A 22,677-nucleotide genomic window follows, 5' to 3' on the forward strand; every position below is an offset into this window, starting at 1 on the left:
GAGCTAATACTTCCTTAGGGGTGAAAGTAAAATGTTATATAGGAGCCTGAGTTTCTTTTGTGCCAAGCTCAGGCTAAGAAGCATTGGCCAGATCCCACCCTAAGGGCAGACTTCACAGCAACTCCTGCCCTGCCTGCACTCTTGCAAAGTCTCTGTTCTCCGGGACCTCACCTTCCCTACTCTCAGGGAGGACCCTTCTAGGGCTGCTGTTGGTTAAGTCTCAGCCTTTCCCAAGGGATATGGTTCGGGGTTGCTTTTGGAATAAAAATATGACTTAGCTAACAAAAGAGAGTCACATGATGAGGATCACATAATGTAAGGTATTCAGCTGTCTCTTAGTCTGTTTGAGCTCTGTGGTTTCCAGAGTGAGACAATGAAGCTAAAAAAATTATTTTTGTTAGAGAGTCATCTAGTGAATGAGCGATATTTCAGAGGAGTTCAGAGTAAAACAATATAAATTTGAAGAGAGAATTGTGACCCCGACTCTGTTTAAATTCAGCACATCCTAACCACATTACTGCAATTGGCAAATACCATTATACTTAAATACCATATAAAAACTGATGTTTAAAATTGCTGTAAGTGAAATCACAGTATATGTAAGGCCTTTTCGTGTTTGATTTGTTTAACATAATGTCTGTGAGATTCATCCATGCATGTGGAAGAAGGCTATGTAGTATTCTCATCTTATGAATAAACCACAATGCACGCATTCTCCTGTTAATGGACATTTGAATTGTTTCTAGTTTGGGGTTATGAACAAAGGTGCTCTGAACCTCTTGGTATGTATCTTTTGGTGGATCCATTATATTTTTTTGATCTGACTTTTTGCTGACACCTACTAAATCTATTGATTTTGGTATGCTTATTTAGATTTGGCTATCTTAGTGAATTCTAATGTACTTTTCAGTTCATTTTCTTGGAGCATATTTACATGATACTGAAAGCTTTTAGTGTCATGTAACAGAAAAGCTAACTCAAATGGAATCAAGGCCCAAAGAATATATATTTGCCCCTATAACTGCAGAGTTCAGCATGGATCTAGCTTCTGGAAAAGTGTGATCCAGAGAGCAGGTTGTCATCTGCACTTATCTCCATTCTTTGGGTTTCTCTTGGTTTTACCCTCCTTTGTGTGCTTACTTTGTCCTCCTCTCCACAGGAGAAATAACTGCCACAGCATTTTCCCTCACAGAGATAACAACTGCTACAGCAGTTCCCTCTACTAGGTGCAGTAGTTGTTACAGCAATTCAAGAATTCATGTCCTCACCACGGCATCCAGAAGAAAGGCTCATTGTGAGGGCCACAAATGAAGATCAAAGAAGAATTTTGCTCAAGTCTCTAGTTAATACTAGAATTTTGCTCAAGTCTCTAGTTAATTCAAATATCATTGGTTCAAATTAGATGATATTCCAATGTATAGGCCAATTAAATGGTGTGGTGGATAGGATAGTCCTCCCTAATTGGCTTAATTTAAGTGGGACCATCTTCGCCCTGAGAGGTGGTTCTTACTAAATCATGTGACTTCCAGGAGTGAGATCCTGAAAAGAATTATAGAAAGTTTTCTATTGAAGAAGGAAAGTGACACTGAAGAAGCAACCTCACCATGTTTGTTTTTATAGTAAGTAGAATGATATTGCCTATAAGGATTATTTATCATCTCAACATTAGTAGTTTTCAGCTCTGTGTCTTGACTCGCATGTTGGCCAAAATATAGTCTTTCAACTTACACAAAATGAGAATGCCTTTAGGTTTTTGGAAAACTGTTAGGAAGCATGTTTACAAAAACAAAGAGAAGGTGGGAAATTCAAGAAGTGAATGCTCCCTAGTATTCTGTGTGAAGAGGTTCAACATCAGGGTGTACCAAGGATATATACAAGGAGGGATCAAAAAAGCAAGAGGTGGTTAAGATGGGCTTGGCAATGTGGGAAGATAAACTGCTTTTCTGTTGCTGTGTAACAAATCACAAAATTTTTGTCTGAAGCCAACCTAGTTTTACTACCTCCCAGTTTTTGTAAATCAGAGGTCCAAACACAGTTTAAAGATCTCTGCTCGAGGAAAGTGCTGACTGCATTCTTGTCTGGGACTTGGCTGTTCTTCCAGGTCATTCAAGTTGTTGGCAGAACTCAGTTTCTTGTGGTAATAGGGCTGAAGTCTGATTTCTTGCTGGCTGTCAGCTAGAGGCTACCCTCTGGTATTTGCTGCGTGACCCTGACACAAAATATCAGTTTAATTCTTCAAGGTCAGTGGAAAATGTCTCCCCAGTCTGCTATGACACAGTTTCATAAAGCATAAAGCATCGTGGAAGGTCTGTATTCCGTTATGTTTCTATTTCCTCATTCTTTGATACAGGAGGTAGGAAAAACACAATGATAAAACATCCTTCCCTACCCATAAGTCTGTGTTTGAGTTTGCCTGCATAATTTTCTTATTTAAAGAAGCCAAAGACTCTCTTTTTATGTTGTTTAACGAAGGAGGCTGCAAAGAGAGCATTTGGATATGAGTTCTAAAGGTCAAGGAAAAGGGAAGTTCTGCATGGGCTGGAGACCTGGACCTCTTTTTTGTATAGTAAGTCCCACATAGTTGACATTCTTTATACCACAGTGCTTTTCCCACTCCTTCCTTGAGCTCCACTGAATCAAGGGTACCCTCATGAATGCCAAAGAACATGCTTTCTTGAAGAATTCTTAAACTAGTTAATGACAGTGCCTGTAGGACACGTTGGTGGGAACTTACAGTGAAAATTGTTAATTTAAGCCACCATGAGGATTGAGTGCTCATGGTTAGAATATTCCTTCTTTTTAGCTATGTAAATTTGGACAAATGACTTAGTATCTCTGATCTTCAATTTCTTTGTCAGGGGAATATAAATTGTAGTATGCATGTAAAGTATATGAAGTGCTTTTTCTAGCTCAGATGCATGATAAATGATTTAAAAATCTGAACCTTTTTCAGCTCACTTAACTTTCCAAGGAAGCTTATTAAATCAGAATTATGATTATGATTATTTTCCATATTTTCAAATAATCCCCAGCAGTTGACAGTTTTGGTGTTTCTCATGATACTGTGATACTTTGTGACAGTTGATTATATGTCAGGCTTCTTCCACTGTACCTGCACAGTAGGGTGAAATTTCATAAATGTCTTGCTAGGTTGGCAGCATGTCTTAGGAAGAGATTAGCCAACTCTGCAAAAAACAGTCAAGCTATAGAAATACCAGATGATACAATAGACTGAATAGAGTTCGATATTTTTTTGTCCAGATCTTCAAATAAAACTGGAATTAAGAATATGTGCAAACCTGGTTGTTCGATTTTAGTATCTATGATATACAAATAGCTATTTTGAAGAAAACAACACAACATAAAAGCTAGTGCTGATTTAATATCATCTTGTTTTGAAGTCCCATCTAGCTGTGGTACATCTATTTCCACTGGTTTTAACATGTTGTATCTTACTATATTTCACTATCTGCTATAGTATAAACAAAATTCTTTATAGGCAAAGAGATAATAAAGAAACCGTTGTTCGTTTTCTATTAGCTGGTTCTAAATACCCTGTAATTCTTGCATTCTCTTGAATGGCTTCACACTGTCTTGATATGCTTGATGTTATAGCATACGAAGTTACACTCAAATAATTCAAGGAAAGAGGCACTATGGCGACTACTATTATGTTAGATTATTTGGTGGTGAAACACAATGATGCTTGAATGGTTCGGTTCTGCCCTGCTTTGTTCTGTTACAATGTCCTCTCTTATCTCAATCTCCACCCCCCCTTTTTTTAAACTTAATCTATTTTCTCTCATTTTTTTTAATTAAGGGAAAACTAAATTAAAAATAGTGGGGCATATTATAGTAACTTTCTTGGTTTTCCTATTAACCTGATTTGAACCCCAGTATTGCTCTCCCCATCTTGTTCTGTCTGATTATTCTATATTCTATTTTGTTTGATAGTATCAAGTTTGAGGGTATAGGCAACCACTTTGAAGACAATAAGATATACTATGATGCCCATTATGGTTTGACTATTATCCTTTTTTTGAAGTCCTGCAAGTTCTTCAGTGTGGGTTTTATTGGTCTTGTTCTGTACTGTTTTGATCAATTCTATTATACCTGATGATATAGATAACTCAGTTTAAAAATAGCAAGAGGCACAATGGTAACCACTTTTGATCACCTGGTATTCTATTTTTGCATCATGTACTATGCCCACTCTTCTGTTCTAACTGACTCTGTTTTGCTTAGTCACATTTGGTTTTATTCTCTTCAAAAAAATTAATAAGAACCGTGGGAGTAATAAAACCCAAAAAGTCTAACTGTTAGTGTAAAAAAGAGAGGAAAGGAAGGTGGACTAAGGGATATAACTGCAGGTACGTTCGAGTGTGTAGGATGGAAAACCATATTACTGAGCTTTTGTTGGATCACTGAACAGAACTGTCTCCAATTTCACTGTATGAATGTCCACTTTATATGTTTTAATTTTGTAATTTGTACAACTTCAAGGGAAGATAATATGTAACTTATTAACTGGTGATTTCTTATTGTATATTTTTTTCCTTGAAATACTGTATTAAATGTACCCTTTTACTGCTTTTTTAAATATCTTTCTTTTTTCTCTTTAAAAAAATATGTGCAAAGGCTTAGCAATAGAATGTTCATCATAACTTGTTTATATAATCTAAACTTTAGAAATGTTCAACAGTTAAAGTTCAGTTGTAGTACATACACACAGGGAAATATCATGCTGCATCAAAAAGCAAAATGAAGGGCTTGGCAGATAGCTCAGCAGTAGAAAGCTTGCCTAGCATGCACTTGGACTTAGTGTTCTTCTCTGGCATTGCAAAAAAAAAAAAAGGCAAAATTAATTCTTACATTTCTCTATACTGGAAAAAGTATAATGTTGCATGATAAAAACAGATCAAAAACTAGGTCATGAAGGATGAATTCATTTCATGAAACAGAATTCATGTTGTTGTAGATAATACACGCATATGCATAGAAAAGCATTTGGAAAGGTAGAGTTAAAATTACTTGTGTTTGTCTTTGTTGAAAATGGGAAAGTATTATGGGTAATTTGAATTTTCACTTGTGTGTGCTTGGAAGGGGGGTTCTTTATTTTCTGACCTTTATATGATGGATAATAAATTCTAGTTATTAGAAAAAGGAAAAGAGAAAGAGAAATGTTTCACCTTTCCATATGTGCTGACACTGTTTGATCATTTCAGGTAATTGTGAAGACAAGAACAGAGTATCAACCAGAACAGAAGAACAAAGGGAAGTTCCGGGTGCCAAAGATCGCAGAATTTACGGTCAGTTTCTTGCTGGTGTAGGAGAGTGTAAAGGTAAGGCTGGCAGCGGCCAGCTCAGCAGCCTTGTGCTGGGAAAACAGGTGTCACTGTGGATTATAAAAGTAGCCCAGGCTGTTTTTGGAGGTTTTCTTGAAGCCACTCTGTCTGTAACTGAATTCAATCAAAGGATAAGAGCTCTACACATGTACTTTTATATAGATGTTCTGATAAGCCCTTCTTTTATTCTTTTATTTATTCTTATCTCCTCCTTCCTACCTTTTCATCACTATCTTTTGAAAATGTGATGGAAATACACAAAAAACTCAAAACTTTGTCAGTGGATTCCAAATAGACAAAGGGAAAGAAAAACTCACTTGATAGTAGTGCAACCCTCATGGTTGATTTTCTGTTTCTTAGTGGAAGAGTCTGAAGCAATGATAAATATGCATCACCTGATGTGATGAGTTGCATGATAGAGCCATGATGCAAGCTCTAAGAGGATGAAAAAAGAGATCATTTAGGAGTTAAGAGACAGGAGCAGGGAATGAATTTAAGTAGACACGAGGTTTCTGGTGCGTGAACAGAGTATAACCTGTGTAAAGGCTCTGAGGCTATCAAAATGGTAGCTCTAGTTTGAACAAGGACAGGGGAGATTCGGCTCTAGAAGAGGGGTGAGGAGTATCAGAGATAAGACTGGGCAAGTAGGCAGGATGCAGTCTGTTCCAGCCCTGGAAAGCAATGGGAAGATGCTGAAGGACTTTAAGAAGACGATGGATATAACTGAATTAGGGTTTTGCAAAAAGTATGCTGTGTTTTAAATGGCTTAAGGGGTGCAGTGGGCAAGAGGGAAAATGGGGCAACTACTAGGTGCAATAATCAGCCAAGGAAGGAAGGGCAGTAGCTCAGACAAGACAAGGAGTGGGTAGAGAAATGCAGGCCGACCTAGAAGATTGGTAGGAGGCAAAAATCAGTCAGGAAGACAGTAGAAAAAAGTGGTTCTATGGATGGATATTGGAGCAGGCTGGTTGGGTTTGAGCCTTGTTTTCACTATTATTATCTACATGGCCACAAGTAAGTCACAAAGCCTCATTTATCAAATAAGGATAATAGTAGGGTTTGTTTGAAGATGAAGTATAGAACACATACAGATTAAATGGCACAGTTAATTGTAGCTATTTTGTGTCATCTTTGACTAGTGGCTTTGAAAGTGAAGTCAGCCCTCTGTTGGTTATCTGGGGGTAGCTATCTTTCTGCACCCTAAATCTGGTTAAAGCAGTTGGGTGTGTGAGCCTGAGTAGGAATGTGGCACCTCCATTGTCAGTCTCCTTTTTGAGGACAATGACTGCTCTTTCAATGTTTCTTTGGTGTCTGCCACACAATGTGATTATAGAACTGGTCCAGCTACACATCAGTACCTGCAAGAACAAGTCCGCTCCAGCAGGAATGAACACGCAGCTTTGAGCGGAGGCTGCGGTATCTCGGTAGATAATGCGTGTAACCAGGAAAGCAGTAAAATTGGTCTTTCCTGGCACTGGAGGTCAGAAAAAGTATGCCTAGACATGAATGTATATTGCCATGCTATCTATAAAAATCAAAGTATTGGACATTGTTATACTTCTCAACAACTTTCTTGTGATTCCATAAAGAAAAGCACAACTGTGTGACAGAGTCATTTTTGCTGTTCTAAGAATCACTTTTTTCAGAGTAATTTCACAGTCTTATGAGATAGTCTTGTCTTCTGTTTTATGCTTTCCATACTTTTACAACAGACTTGCATTGCCCTAATAATCAGATAACAATAATAATTACTCTTTAAAAATTTTTGTTCTTTTGCTAGAATTTTAGGAGTTTTTAATGAAATCTTTCCTTACCCAGAATATTTCAAAGGTTGGCTATGAAGATACACAGTTTTAGGAAGGGCTTGAGAGAGAATGCTGAGTAAAAGAAAGCAGAGGTTAAAGTTGTATGTTTTCTAGTGTTGGATCTATGAAGAAACGCACAAGTATATGGGAAAAAAGCTTAGAAAAAAATCTATTATGGTGCTGTCTGTGGCTGTGTTACCAGTCTTAATGTTGGACAGTGTTGTAGTTTTCTTTCTTCTTTGACAGCTTTTGATTATGGCTTTTTAACAGGTAAATGTGAGATACTGACACTAGCCCCACCTCCAAAGTTTCACTTTTCCTGGTTATAGTTACCTACAACCAACTGTGGTCCAAAAATACTATATGAGGAGTTCCAGCAGGAAACAATTCATGAGTTTTAATCTGGCCCATGCCATGAAATCCCATGATGTCTCACCCTGAAAATCATCCTTTCTTTCAGTGTGTCCATAGTGTATATACTACTTACCTGTTAGTGATTTAGTAGCTGTCCCAGTTACTAGATTGACTATCATGCTATCACAGTGCTTGGGTTCAATCACCTTTTTTATTTTATTTAAGAATGGCCCCAAAATACAAGAGTAATGAGTCTGGAAATTCTTTTATGTGCCAAAGTGGGAATATAAAGTGTTTCCTTTACGTGAAAAGATGAAAACTCCTAATTTAATAAAAAAATATACTAAAGTTGCTGAAATCTACGGCATATTATTATTGTTACTCCCTTACTGTACTAAATTTATAATCCAATTTTTATCATTTAGGGTTTAGTATTATTTGAAGTTTCAGGCTTCCACCAGATCCATGCCGGGTCTAGGGCTTTCAGTGATTTAAACAGCCAGTTGCTGCACATGTGCCATAGGCTTGCCATCACGGCAGTGGGTGTTTGCTCCCCATGCCTAAGAGGGACTTCTCTAACTCTATCTTTCGAGGGGCAGTAATGACTCAGAGAGCTGACATAATCTGCTCATCCAGGCACCCACTGGCAGAGCTAATGTTCAGAGTGAAGCCTGACTGGGCTTTCCTTTCAACCGTGCTACCGCCAACAGTAACTACCAGTCAGTACAGAAGTGAGTCAGCTGTGAGAAAAGGCATGGTGTGGTCAGGGTGCAGGGCCTGTGGAAGTCCCCGGTGCAGTTTGGCCCAATTAGTTCTAGAAGTCTGAAAGGAAAGGATTTGTGGTTCCACAGCAGCGGTTTGTCAGCATTGTCAGGCACAGTGGAGGAGGGCCCTGCCACTTGGAGCAAAAAAAAAAAAAAAAAAAAAAAAAAAAGGACGAATGAAGCAAGTTCTTGTTTGCTTAAATAGAGCTTGAAGCATTAATTAGCCTGGTTTTTCCGCTTTCTTCAAGAGGGCTCTCTGTGTCCCTGTGGAGGATACATCAACTGCTGGAGGGTGGATGTGGGGAGAGCAGGGAGAAGGCTGCCATGATAATTAGGAAGAGACTGAGGGTCTGAGCTGAGTCAGCTCGCTGAGACTCAGGGAGCCACGTGGGGCTGTGTGGAGTTAAAATTCATGGGCCTCGTTTCTGCTGGAAAAGAGAGCCTGGGGGACTCCTTGGCACTTGGCTTGTCTGCCTGGGTCTAGTAAAGCAGAAGGCTAGGGAGATGCAGTGTGTGTGAGGTGCCTAAAGCTGTGGGTGGGGTCTTTCTACCCTCAGATGTCATTCAGAGGTCTGCAGCAAAGGATGGAGATTTAAGCCAGAAGACGAGGGCCGGAGGTTGGAATTTGCAGTCAGTCTTAGACAGCTCTGTGCTGGCAAATCATTTCTGGTCGGTCCATAGAATATATTGTCTAGGGTAAAGGTAACTTTAGAGATGACAAAGTTACATCCCTGTCACTGTCATCACTTCACTGAGTGATTTCAGATTTCAAACTTGTGATTTTAAGAAGCTTGTGACTTAAAATCTGAAGACTGCCTTGGAGAGAGCAGTTTATAGCAATTATGTTGCAAGAAAGGGAAATGAGTGTAGGGCGGGGAGAGATGAACAGAGAAAGACTGGCTGAAGGAATTACCTGGGAGTTTTGTCCTTTCTAAAGCCAAAGACGTTCTTGCAGTCACTGTAAAAGATCATGTGCATGTAATATTTTCATCAGTATAACTTGAGCCAACGAGAGGGTCTAGAGAGGAAACTCCCCCTTCTTTCTGTAGCTTGGGAACTGGGAGATTGTCTAACGCTGATTTTGCTACAGAGTGTGCTGGTGTCATGGAAAGTGCTGGCACAGCAGGAAGCATGGTGCTGTGCAGGGTGCTGGGACTGTGGTCAGTGGCTGTTTTAGGGAGGTGATGATTTTGCGAAAGGTCCTGGTGATGTGGAAGGTGGTGATGCTTTGCAAGGTGGTGGTGAAGTTGCAGATCCTGTGGAGAATGTTGGTGCTGTGGAAAGTGCTAGGCTTATGGAGGATTCTTGGCTATGAGAGGTGCTATGGAAGGTGTCGATGGTGTGGAGCGTGCCAGTGGTATGGCTGATGCATGTGTTGGTGAAGGTGATGCTGCTGTGGATAATGCCCAGTTGTTCCAGGACTGGTTCATCAGTGGGAATCATGTTGTATCTGGAAGCTATTGTGTTAAGAGGATAAAAGACATTTGGGGGAACACTTGCACTTGGAGGCTGGGCTCACCTGGAAATTTCATGAATTCATCCTCTGTTAACTTCATGACCTTGGGAAGTCCTTCACCTCTTTAGGTTTCTGATTCTTCATCAATAAAACTTGAGCATTAGTTTTGAGATAACAAATAGTATAAACACTTCACACACTCAATGGGCTTAATAAGTGAGTATTTTATTGATTTCCTATTCATATCCTTTTTATTTCTCCTGGGTTTTTGTCTTCCTGCATAATCAGCTGGATTTTAACTATTGATCGGGTTCTGGGCCTCATTCTCCTGGCTTTTCCCATGTGGATTCTCTCACAGAAATGTGACTGAAAACCCGTAGGAGCCATTCAAGGTTTTAGTCAGTTCAACAGCAGGATCCGTGGGTGGCCTTTGGTTCTTAACAGTGACCTCTGACGTCGTATGCTTTTCTATTAGTAAGCACAGGGTATACTTTGTAGACTATTTTTCATTAGTTAGAATATGAATAATTACAATGTATTAAGAATGCTTTGGCTCCGCTTTTCAGTCTAACAACAGTCTTGTGATTGTGACTGTGACATATTACTCCCATTTTGCAAATGTGTAAAGAGGTCCAGAGAAGTGAAGTGAGTTTTTCAAGCCAGAAAATGTTAGAGCAAAATAGGAATCCATCTCTGTGACTCAGTATCCTAATCTAGAGTCACATCTGGCTGTCACTTTGTCACTGTCCTTGTTACACTGGGGCCTGTCTTCTAGTCTTTTTCTCTGTCCTTTTGTTCTTCATCTTTGTTAGTATTTTCTCTGAGCCAGGCTCAGTGCCTGTTACTGGGAGACAATAAAATGGATAAAACAAAATCCATGCTGTCAAGGAAGTCATCACACTATGACACAGACAGCACACTTTCTGGCTGACTCTTCACCTCATCTTCAGCCCCTTCTCTAGTCTTGTCAGCCTGGTTTCAGACATCTTCTGAGCTCTGCAGAGTGTGCGACAGGATCCAGCACTGGTGACCTCTACCCAGTGCTCTGTACCTGCAGCCAGATCTGGGAAATGCCTGGTCCACTTCTCAGCGCAGGACCCAGCATAGAGTGGGCATTGGTTATATCGCAGAGTGGGCTCGGTGTTGGGGGCTGGTTTCAGTATATCTTCCTGACTGCAGGTCCTCACTTAGGAGTCAGAAGACTTGGATCCTTTGACTTTGGTCTGAGCAGGCTCAGATGGAAGGGCATTCATGAATTTGAGGGGAAAAAAGGGACTGGAATTCATAATTTCTGTCAGGCAAATGAACACAGGACAAAAGAGTAAAGTCAGGGAGACTGGAAGTGAGAGGACGAATGTCTTTAAAGAACTAGCATCAGTGGGCTCTTACAAAAATCAAACTGAAACCAACAAAACAGAAATGAAGCAAAACCTTCCCCACTCAGACCTGACGTTATAGAGTGTGGCACCTTCTACTAATTCATCTGTTCACTGATACATTCACCTGTCTGGGCTCCTCTCCTATCCTCATCCTATGATTGGTGTTTTTACACACTGTCCCACTGACTGATCTCCAGAAACAAAGCTAAATGGGTTCACTGTCCCACAGAGAAGAAAGAATACAGCTCAGAGGAGCTGGTAATTTATCTAAGTCCACATCCAGCAGCCTGCAGAGCTGGGGTGTGTTCCACGGTCCTAGGCATGGAACCACTTGCCCCAGGAAGGAAGGGATTGGGAAGATGACTCACTGGACCCCCAGCAGAGTGCAAAGGGAGCCCCACTGACACATGGGGAGTTCCCTAGCGAATGCTGCTGAGCCATCTAAGCTTCTAGTTGTTCTTCATTTGCTTTTATAATATAAGGCCAATGGGTGAGGTTATGGCAGTCTATCTCAGGCCACACCTTTGCTCACGTTCCTTCTAACACCAACTGAGAAAGAAACATCAGAAGCAGCCTCCCAGAGCTGGTGGCTATGTCTGCCAGTTGTCAAGGCTAGGCCCTTCCTCCTCCTGAGAGTTGTTAGTGGCAGTCATTTCTTTCCTGTTCTCACTCTCCTGGTTTAGTTCTGCCATATCATCTCCTATCCTGCTCCTCTCTGGTCTCTCTGCCCCCTTTCTTGGCCCCCTCAAGTCTGTTTTCTCATTGCTCCATGGGAGATTCTTTTCCAAAGCTCACATCTCATTTGGACATCACCGTTCCGAGAACTCTTCATGATTTCTTTTGCTGACCTGACTCCTTGATAGGTGGCCTGACCTTGGTGTAACATTCACACTTTCCTCATGACACTCTGCTCTTTATGCCTTTGTCCAGATCTGTCCCTTCCAGCTGCCTGCGTCTGCTGCCTTCACCACGGGCCCACCTCCTTATTCATCCCTCAGCATCTAACCTGAATAGCTCTCCGGTTGTGCAGTTGTGTTGCACTCGGTACTTACCCCTTCCTTCCTTCTGGGGACCCTGCACCTATTACCAAGTGTAGGGATGATGAGTAACCATCTGGTCACACACAGACTGGACTGTGAGCTCCTTTGGGAAAACATGGTGTTCTCTTTATCCTTGCACTACACCTGACTAAGCGTCAAAAGATGTCTTTAATAAATGAATAAATAGATAAATTAACAAGCAAAAACTCTCATGGCTGACTGAGACACTCCAGTTAGTGTTGATAGCACTGACAGCTTTTGCTGCCTCATTTTCAATATCTTTGTTTAAAACCAGGGCCTTATGTGTTCTTCTGAGCTTCTTGCCAATGACACATTCTCATAAATGTCTTCTTCCTGACCCTGCATTCTTGGGGAGGTGAGACCTCATTTATAGCTTTGCTGTTTGCTTCTACTGATTTTTCATTAGAACTCCAGAGACTGCTTTCCATTTGTAAGATTCTAATATTTGCTGACAGAAGCAACTGGAGATAGAGATTTTACTTTATTATCAGTTGCCTTGGTTTTTATTGCTGTCCTTTTTTTTTATTTTGAGGAACGTTTTTAGGCAAGTTAATAAAAACACTGCCTGCTGGGCTGGGGGCAGATTCATTATTTGGCACAGAAAGACTTTGCACATGAGTACTTGTGGAGAAAGGCTGCAGGAGTATGTTTATTATTTCATTTCTGGCTAGAGTTTTATTGAAAATCAGAATAAATATGCTGGTTGCTTCCTCCTGGCCTGATGGGCATAGGAGAGTGATTTTCAAGAATATATTTTGATATTAATTGATAGTTGAAAAGCAAATGTGGCCTGATTTTTTGTATTAAATGTTTCCTGGGGAGTGATATACATAATGCTGTCTTAGGAGAAATGAGCTCAGGGTTTGGATGAGGAGCTAAGAGATTTAATGACCTCAAAGCTAAATAACTGGGCTGCTTTTATTACTTGCTCCTCTTTCTCACTGATTTAAACACATCCTGGTAAATAACTGGTGCAGTGAAGCAAGTCACTGGGTAATAGCACACAGAAGGCTTCCAGAACCTTGAGATGGTTCTTATTCCTGTGGGACTCCTGCAGAGGGGAGCTGGACCCACTTCTCACTCCCTCCCAAGAGTTGTTTGTTTAAAGATTGCAAGCCAGTGGTTAAACTGCTGGAAGCTTAAGACAAACTATGGTGGGAGCCTTTACATCAAGAAACCAGCAACCACCACATAAATTCACCTTCCCCTGCTGAGAGCTGGTTAACCAGAACACCATGTTGTGGAAGGCATTATACAAGAAGGGAGAAGATGTTGATTACAGTTTGACATCGTGGGTTTTTGTAAACTAAAGCAAGTCATTTCACTTCTTAGAATTGGTGTTTCCCAGTCTGTAAAAGAGAAGAATGCTATCTATATCATAGACCGGTTGTAAGGCCTATAAAAACATAATATGAATGCATGCTCTTGGTCCCCAGTGGCTCTATAAATGTGAACTTCCTCTTGTCCTTACATGATAGGTACATTTCTGTGGAGTGGGTCATCTCACTAGATGAAATGCTGACACCATTTTGAGTCTCTGCTGGGAAGCCATGCATGGTACCCATCAGCCCTCTTTCTCAAGTGGCACTGCCCTGGCTCGATTGCTCTCCATTGCTTACCATTTCCAGAGTGCCAGCTTTGCACTCTTGAGTCTCTGTTTCACTCACTTTGCTTACCTGAGCAAAGTGGGCAGATAATCAAATTCCTCTTTTGTTTGGTAAATCTTTGATGGTTGCCTTATTTCTATAGGCAGCTGGGTGAAATCCTTGCACAGCACGACAGGCTGTTTGCCTCCAGTTCCTGTCCTTCTGCCACTGACTTCCTGAATGTGTAAGACTCAGCACTCTAATAGCCTACCAGGCTGCCTCTGCACATCTGTAGCTCTTTGACCATGATGTTTCCTTTCTCTTTTTTCCTGCCTGTGACCCAACTCAGATTTCACCTCCTTCTGAAAATAGTCTTGGTGCTGCAAGTCAGTTTCTCTTCTGCCAGTCCCACAGTCCTAATTCCCTCTGTTCCTGCACCTCTAGTGGCCTGAGATGCCATCTTTGCTTCCATAGAGCCCTCTTGCTGCCTGCTGGGCCCCTGGAGGTAGTTCTGAAGGCTCCATAAAGGTATCTTAGATCTCAGATTGGGGTGACACAAGGAAGATGTTCACAGAAAGTAAAATATTTAAAATGATTCTTTATAGTTCAGTAATAACCGTTATTTTATTGGTCTCCTGTGATGTGCCAGGTAGTATGCTAGTTATGTTCTACGTTATGAAGTAAGTACTATTTCCGATGTACAGATGACAAAATGGTAAAGCATGATTGATTATGATAGTCAGGGTCGCACAGCCAGTACCAGGGGGAGAGTCAGGCTTTTCCAAAGAACAGTACATGTCCAGATATGTTCCTGTGTTCTCTCTCTTTCTCATCAACGTTATGTTCCATTTGAAGAATGGCTTAAATGAAACCAAGCTAAAAAGTGTTTGCTATAATCCCTACATTTTGCTGCATATTCTTGTTACTTGTCAAGCACTATATTGATTTTGTTCTTTATTTTTTATTCTCTTTGAATATACTGTTCGGTTAACACTTGAAGTACACCGGCCCAAAAGGAAAAAGGACTAGCAAACACTTCCCTAAGAAGAAATGCCATTTTTCTCAATGCTTGTCATATGACCTGCTTTATTATCCCAGCTGCAAAGTTGGAATGTTCACCTCCTGATTTTCTTGGTCTCTTGACCTCCACTACTTCAACGTGTGATTATATTAAGTATGATTTACTTATTTATATTTATTTATTTTAAAAAGAAAAAACAGAAATCAAAAAACAAACAGTTATAAAACAACATCAAAAGCAAAATGACAACAACAACAATAAAACAGTGGTGATACAGGATTTCAAAACAAGATGATAGGAATTTAACAATGGTTGTTATATCTCATATTGTTATCCTCAGAATAATTGCTCAGGCATGCAAGATTGATCAGACAATAAAATTTCCCTTTGAGCAGTTTCTTTACCTTTTCCTGAACCTATTATAACTTTGGATCTTACTTACTTTTTCAGTTTTTAAAATTCAAATTTATGGTTTCTAAGATCTTGTAACTGTCAGAGGAAGACAGGCCCTAACAAGGTGAGTGTATGTACAGTTGTCATGTCTCCATTATGTTCTATAATTATAAGAAAACTAGTTGTTATGGCAACTGCCATAAAAGCCTGGTTTCATCTGAGGATGCCACGCAATTGGGAGAAAATGGAGTTCTTTAAAGGGGATGCAGTACTTGGGTGATCATCATTAACTCATCCAAGTTCTTTGCAATCTGATCTGCATTTTTCTTTAAGTGATAGACATGAGTTCAAGTGCTGCTTCTATAATTTACTGGCTGTGTGATACTGGGCAAGTCATCTGCCACCAGGAGCCTTGGGGTTCTCTTTTGTTAGGACTTTGTTTTGTAATGATTATGTATATGATAATCACACAGTTCCTGGCATACAGTAGCCCCAGTTATGTGTTAAATATCTTGATCTCTTTTCTGAACACATGAAAATGTTGAAAATAGAGAGGATGATTTTTTTTTGTCTTTTTCTTTTTTATCAGTACCAGGGATCCAACTCACAACTGCCTGCTTGCAAGGCAGGCATTTATGCCGCTGACCTAAATCCCCAGCCCCAAGGATGTTTGTTTTTAAAACAAGTTTTAAAAAATATTATTGATTTTGGTAAAATTATGGGTAGAAAATTAACTTACTACATAGAAATTCTAGACTGAATCATCCACTATATAAGAAGAGAGGGAAAGAGACAAGGAGGAAGAGAGACATAGAGATGGAAGAGAGGATATATTAAGCTAGATAAAACTGGCTTAAATTTAAAAATTCTTCTTTTTCATTAATTTCCTTGAGACTAAGAGATAAATCCCTAATTGCTAAAAATTTTTTTTTCTGCATTAAATAGAGAAGCTAGTTTTTGGTCTATCTCTGTACTTCAGTTTTTTCATCTGTAAAATGGATAGTTGAATGAGCTGATCTTGGAGGGAACTTTGGTGGTGATATTTTACGATGGTGATTCGCAAGCAGAGAACCTGCCCAAGGAGCCTTGGAGATATTTTCAGGTGTCACAACTCTCCCTTCTCCCAACTGTGTGTGTGTGTGTGTGTGTGTGTGTGTGTGTGTGTGTGTGTGTTTTATTGGTATCTAGTGAGCAAGGCTAGGGATGCTGTTAAACACCCTGTTGTGCACAGAACAGCCCTCTACAACAAAGAATTTTCCTTCCTCAAATGTCAGTAGTGTCAAGACTGAGTAATCGTAGTCTAGAATTTAATACCACATTTATTGGATTTAAAAAACCGGAGTTGTATAACGGCAACCAAAATAAGTCAGATTTATCTAATATTTCTAATATTTCAATTTCATATCCTTGCAATCTCTTACAGGTTTGACGCTTTATAAAAATTAGTAAAAGGAAAGAGACAATGATTTTGCAAGGTTATAGAGGGCTTCATAAAAAGTGGAATGGCTGTGGGAGGTATTGTATAACTTTTTTTTTTGATACCAGGGATCAAACTCATGACCTCATACTTGCCAGGCAGGCACTTGTGCCTCTGAGCTAAATCCCCAGCCTGGTACTGTATAACTTTAAATAGACTGGATATGATTGTTTCATGCTCAAGCGAAATGTACTGAATGCAATTTCAGGTTCATAAATAGCTTTATTATATTTTCTATAGAGGGAGATAAAAATAACTCTTGCATATATTTCCACTGCCTCCTCATTTCCAGCTTCTGTCTTGGGTCTTGATATTTCAAGAGAAGCCAGAGGGTATCTCTTCTAAAGCTCATATGTGATTGCTTCCTCCCCCTACTTAGACATGCTGGGGCTTCTCTTGGCTTCATGGTAAAGTCTGCACTTGTTAGGCTGCTGACTCTGCTTCTCAGATCCCGTTCCTTGCTCATGTCTTCGGTCTCTCCTCCTATTTGCTTCCATCTCTTCTCATCACTCCAAATTACTTGAAGAATTCCCAGTGTATTCTGCCCCATCTCATTTGCACTCATCCCGCATTGTGCATGCTTCCCTTTCCCCTGTGGTCTGGTGGACACCCGCTAATCTTGTGGGATGGCTCAAACACTCTCTTGGTAGTATCTCATTTTTTCATGTTGGTAGAATGGGACTGATCACTTCTTCTGGGTAGAAGCTTGTGTCACCTTTACCTCATTCATGCAGTTATTTCCTTGCATGCATTTTCTCCTGATTCTAGGAAAGCTTAATTTTCAAAAATGGTATCTGCTCCTGATTCAGTTCAATAACTTCTACAATTGTGTACTCTGGGGCTTTGAATAGGATGTACTTTGAATAGAGTAGACAGTCCATGACATTTATTCTTCAACAATAGCAGCACACACATGAATGATAGTCTAACAATAGAAACATAATATATAACAGTTTTCTTTCTTTATAATCCTTCTTACCCTAAATATCAATCATTCACATTTGCACAGTTCACATTGGGAACTTGTAGCCACATATATTTATATGCATTTAAATGAATCAAGACGAAATGAAATAAAATTCAAAATTTAATTCTGTAGTCATATGAGCCATGTTTCAAGTGCTCAGCAGCTGCATGAGCCTAGGGTCTCTGTCAGTGAGAAGTTCCATCGGGTCATCCACAAATCTTTTCCTTATGTGCCTATCCAGGGATATTTTCCACATCTGTATTTATGTATGCATAAACACCTCACATCTTTTCTACTTCCTCAAATGGGATGATTGTATACACATTCTTCTATATCTTGCTATTTTTTCTCTTAATGTATCTCATCGATTTTTCCACACCAGCACACTAAAACCATTTTGCTTGTTGTTAATTACTATAGACTGAGGACATTTCATTAATCTTTCTCAATTAGTCCACTAGTCTAGATTTCGATATCCTGCTACCAAACACTTCTGCAGTGAACTTTCTTGTGTATCTTCACACACACACACACACACACACACACACACACACACACACACACATCCATTTCATATATTACAGAAGTATATTTGTAGGGTACGAGTATATTGGAGACTGAAATTTTACAATGGCTAGTTTTTTATACTTCCCTAAGGAATGAATGGAGGTTTGGGATTTTTGATATCACTCTTTTGAGATTTCCCATTATCCCATTAAGAGTGGGCCATTCTCTCCCACCTACTAAGACTAAAACTATGACTAAGACTAAGACTAAATGTTTTCCAGTAATACAGTTAGAAAATAAAACCTCATTTTAAAGGTTTGCATTATCTTGTATTACTGATGAAATTCAGCCTCTTCCCATCTCTTTTTTTAGCTTAACATATGCTAACTGAATTTATAAACAGGGCTCAGTAATATTTCCGCTCATGCAGACAGTAAGCAATGATAAGATCCAAGCTGGATGTGGTGGCACACGCCTGTAATTCCAGCACTTGGGAGGCTAAGGCAGGAGAATCACCATGAGTAGGAGGCCAGCCTGAGCCACATAGTGCATTCAAGGATTCCTGAAATGTATAGCAAGATCTTGTCAAGAAAAAAATAAAATCAAATGTAACCTCCCTTGATCGACCCTTCCTCCATCAAGCCCAACCTCTGCACTCTGTAACACTAGTTTACCCTCAGATTGACATTTTGACTTCCACATATAAGACACAACATGTGACACTTGTCTTTCTGAGTCTGGCTTATTTCCTTTTACATAATACCCTGTGGTCCTATCTGTATTTGCTATAAATTATAAGATATTTACCTTTTGCTGATGAATAACATTCCTATCTATCTATCAATCATCTATCTTCTATTATCTATCACATTTTCTTTATCCATTCATCTTTTTATGGGTACCTAGGTGGAGTTCATACCTTAGCTATTGCGAATAGTTATAGCAAACATAAGAGTGCCACTGTCTCTTCAATACACTGTCTTCATTTCCTTTGGACATATTCCCATAAATGGGGCAGCTGGGTCATGTGGTATTTTGAGGAGCCTCCATTCTGTTGTGTGTAATGTCTGTACTAATAACATTTCCCATCAACAGTGCATAAGAGTTTGTTTTTTCCATATCCTTTCTAGCATTTGTTATGTTTTAGCTTCATATTTACTCTTTGACCTTTAGGTCTTTGCAGAAAGCTTCCTATCTGGGTAGACTACTAATAATTTCTTTGTACTGACTTGCCTGGCTGCTTCCTCCAGCTATAAACTTAGTCTTTCTCACTTTCTTGGTTTCTTCTCAGCTATCCTTTGCCTTTTGGTTTTGTTTATAGTATAATTTCCTTTTTAATCCCACAGATTTTATTTTTAACTCAATCACAAACTCCAGAAGGCATGAAAGAAAATACTGATACATTTGATATATAAAGATTAAGGTCTTCTCCCATCCTAAACTCATGTATTCTTCTGATGCTTTTATCATTTTATGTTTTATATCAAAATGCTGATCCATGTGAAATTTGTCTTTGAGTAAAGAGTCGGTTGGGAATCCAAGTTGCTTTCAAGTGGCTCTTTGCCAGTTGCTTAAAACCCATTGCTTTCTAACCTGACGTGCAAACATTTTTTATACCGAGACTGTATTTCCATATTTTTTGAGTTTACATCTGATCTCTTTTCTTCCATAGTTCTGACACTTATTTGACATTGCATCCCAATTCATTTTCTATTTAATAGTTTTAAAATACTTCTTTATTTTTGGCTTCTTGTTATTTCTTGATTCTTTGCAGAAACTTCTTGCCCATTCTTGCACATTTGCTTTTCTGGATGTCCTACCATATTTTTAGTTGCCAAAGCACTCCTGCTATTGTTTGATTTGGATTACTTAAATTTATAGACTAAGATGAGAAGAAGTTGTGTCCTCAAAATATTAAAACTTCAACTGTAAATGAAATTTCATTTTGCATATGTGGAATTTTTCCATGGGTCTTGGTTGGGCTTTAAAATCATCTGTTTCTCTGCATCTATCCCTATCTATGTCTCTCTGTCTCTGTCTCTCCCTCTTTCTCTTTTTCTGTCGCTCTTTCTCTCTCTGTCTCTGTCTCTCTCTTGTCTCTCTCTGTCTTTTTCTGCATCTCTGTCTCTGTCTCTCTCTCTCTCTCCTTCTCCCATCCTCCCTCCCTCCCTCTCCCTCTCTGGACAGGGTCACACTGTGTACTGTAGGCTGGCCTTGAACTCCTCATTCTCCAGTCTCAGCATCCTGAGTTCTAGGGTTACAGGTGTTTGCTTTCATACTTTGCTTATCTTTTAAATTCTTGTTACAATGTTCCAAAGAATTTGCTTCTTTTTATATTTTAAAATGGATCTTCTCTTTCTTTATATTTCTAACTAGTTATTATTGTATTTATATAAAAATTATTTTTTGGTGCTGGGATTGAAACTGGAGCCTCACACATGCTGACATCCTCACTTAGCTACATCTCCAGTCCTTTCTTTTTATTTTATTAGTACTGGCCTATGATACATGAAGCTTGTGTTCATCTCGGGGAGTGGATAAATGTACATAATGCAACTTGTTTCTTTTTTAATACCCTCCCCATCTGTCTCTCTTTCTCCATTTCCATTTTCTCGTTATTATTCTTAGCTCATATTTATGACATATAATGTTTATGTTCACTGTGGGTATTGGTTCCTGTGTGTGGCGTATCTTAAGTCCTCCTACTGTCCCTGTCCTGTGCTTCTCTCCTCATCCTCAGTCTCTGGAACCCCTTCTCATTTGCAAGATTTCTATTCTTTGTTTTCTCTATCCATCCTTTATTTTGCTCTTTGTATTTTACTTTGCTTTTGAATTTTGTACACCTATTTGCTCCCAGGCAATTATCAATTTCTTTATTGTTTCTAATGATTTGTTTAAAATTTTAGAGTCTTTAGATTTTTGATATAGATTATAATGTAATGCTGTTGTTGTTCCCCTTTTCTGACATTTAATATTTTCTTATGTTATTTTTCCTTTCAAATATTTGGGCCCCGTCGTCACTTTCATGTCTAATCACGTTGGTCAGTAACTTCAGGACTGCTGTTTCTAATGTTTTACCGATTAAATTTTGATGGATTCTCCTTTGTTCCCCTATGCTTTCTCTGCATTTATGGAGATGACTATATGGTTATTGTATTTGTCTTGGTCAATTTGTCCAGTAGATTTTCAAATATTAAGCCATTCTTACATGTCATTTTGTTCATGGTGTACCACTGAGAACTATTTGCTAATACACTGACTAAAATTTTAGTTTAAGCAATATTATGAGGATTTTTTTGTGCTATCTTTGTTTTGTATAGGGTTATACTACCTTTGAAAAGCATTACAGGTATATTTCTTTCTTTTTGGCTCCAAATTTGAAAGAGTAAATAATATGTTTAAGTTTTTTTCCCAAAATAGAATTAATCAATATAATTATTTGAGTTAGTAGGTATGGGATATATAGTAATCGTCAGTAAATATGAAACTTGAAAGATTACATTTTGAAATGCACCATTGTCATTCCCTTAATTAGACCTCTCTTCGGCAATTTCTCTCCAAATGGCCCCATTCAGCCAATACATATTTGTAGAATGGCTGGCACCATGTGCCAAACCTTTGAGTATAGGTGATTCATAGAAACACAAGGCAGGGTTCACAATCTGAGGTTCTCAGGATGCTATTGTACAGTGGAAACTTCCAATTAAGTGAATTTGATTCCAAAGGAACATCATTTATCATTATAGATTAACAAAGCTTGGGGTTCTGTATTTACGGATCCCCCTTTAGACATCCACTAGTCATTCTTAGATGTAAAGCAAATTACCTCCCTCCAGGCTGTACACACGAATGCAACAACTTGTCTTTCCTTTATGTTTGCATCTGACTCTGGTTTCCGATGCTGTTCTGAAGAGGAAAGCCATATTGGTCTCTACGTTCAAGAGCACATCAGACCTGCCTTGCCTGTATGAGTCATTTCTCTTGCTCCCTGAACTTTGGCTCTTTTATCTTTAAGATGGAGACAATAATCTTATTTTTCAGGATGCTTAGACAACACATATAATGCATTTAAATGCAGTTGGCATCAGAAAATATGCCCTTACTTCTTTGGTTTGATACCTCCCTAAACATCTGGTTCAGTCTTGAGCTGTGAAGGGACCATGAGTTGTGGAATATTTGTTTAGGTCTGGATTATTTTTAACACCTTCAGCTGGCTTTTCTACCTCCAATATTTACCACCTCTACCTCAATTCCCACCCTAATTACCACAGTAGTCTTTAAAATTCCAATGAAACCATGTCAGTGAGCGTTGGATATTAAACACCTATTAGTTGTCAGGCTCTTTAGTCTGAGGCTTAATGACTTCATACTGCCTTTGTTTACCACTGAGGTTCCGTCATTTACTGAAATGTGCTGTGGTCACTCCCATACCTTTGGCAGTCTGCTCTCTCTGCCTGGACTGACCTATCCCCTCTGCTTCAGGCTGGCTCAGGAGTGTCATCTTCATTACATTACTTCTCCTTCCTTCTAATGTCTTGTCTGAGAGCAAAAATCTGCGTATA

At 39.2% G+C, this 22,677-nt stretch overlaps 1 protein-coding gene across 1 annotated transcript in view; it reads left to right on the forward strand.

Annotated features, from left to right (window-relative positions):
- Nsg2 (neuronal vesicle trafficking associated 2) overlaps positions 1 to 22,677 on the forward strand; it is a 60,396-nt gene that overhangs the window by 11,573 nt on the left and 26,146 nt on the right. Inside the window, exon 3 of the mRNA XM_003473220.5 lies at positions 5,226 to 5,309. Within this exon, the coding sequence (XP_003473268.1) occupies positions 5,226 to 5,309 (84 nt within the window). The remainder of the gene's footprint in view (positions 1 to 5,225; positions 5,310 to 22,677) is intronic.

This window comes from Cavia porcellus, unplaced genomic scaffold, assembly GCF_034190915.1.
Source record: "Cavia porcellus strain 051 isolate PalLab524CR breed Dunkin Hartley unplaced genomic scaffold, mCavPor4.1 scaffold_19, whole genome shotgun sequence".
Classification (NCBI taxonomy): domain Eukaryota; kingdom Metazoa; phylum Chordata; class Mammalia; order Rodentia; family Caviidae; genus Cavia; species Cavia porcellus.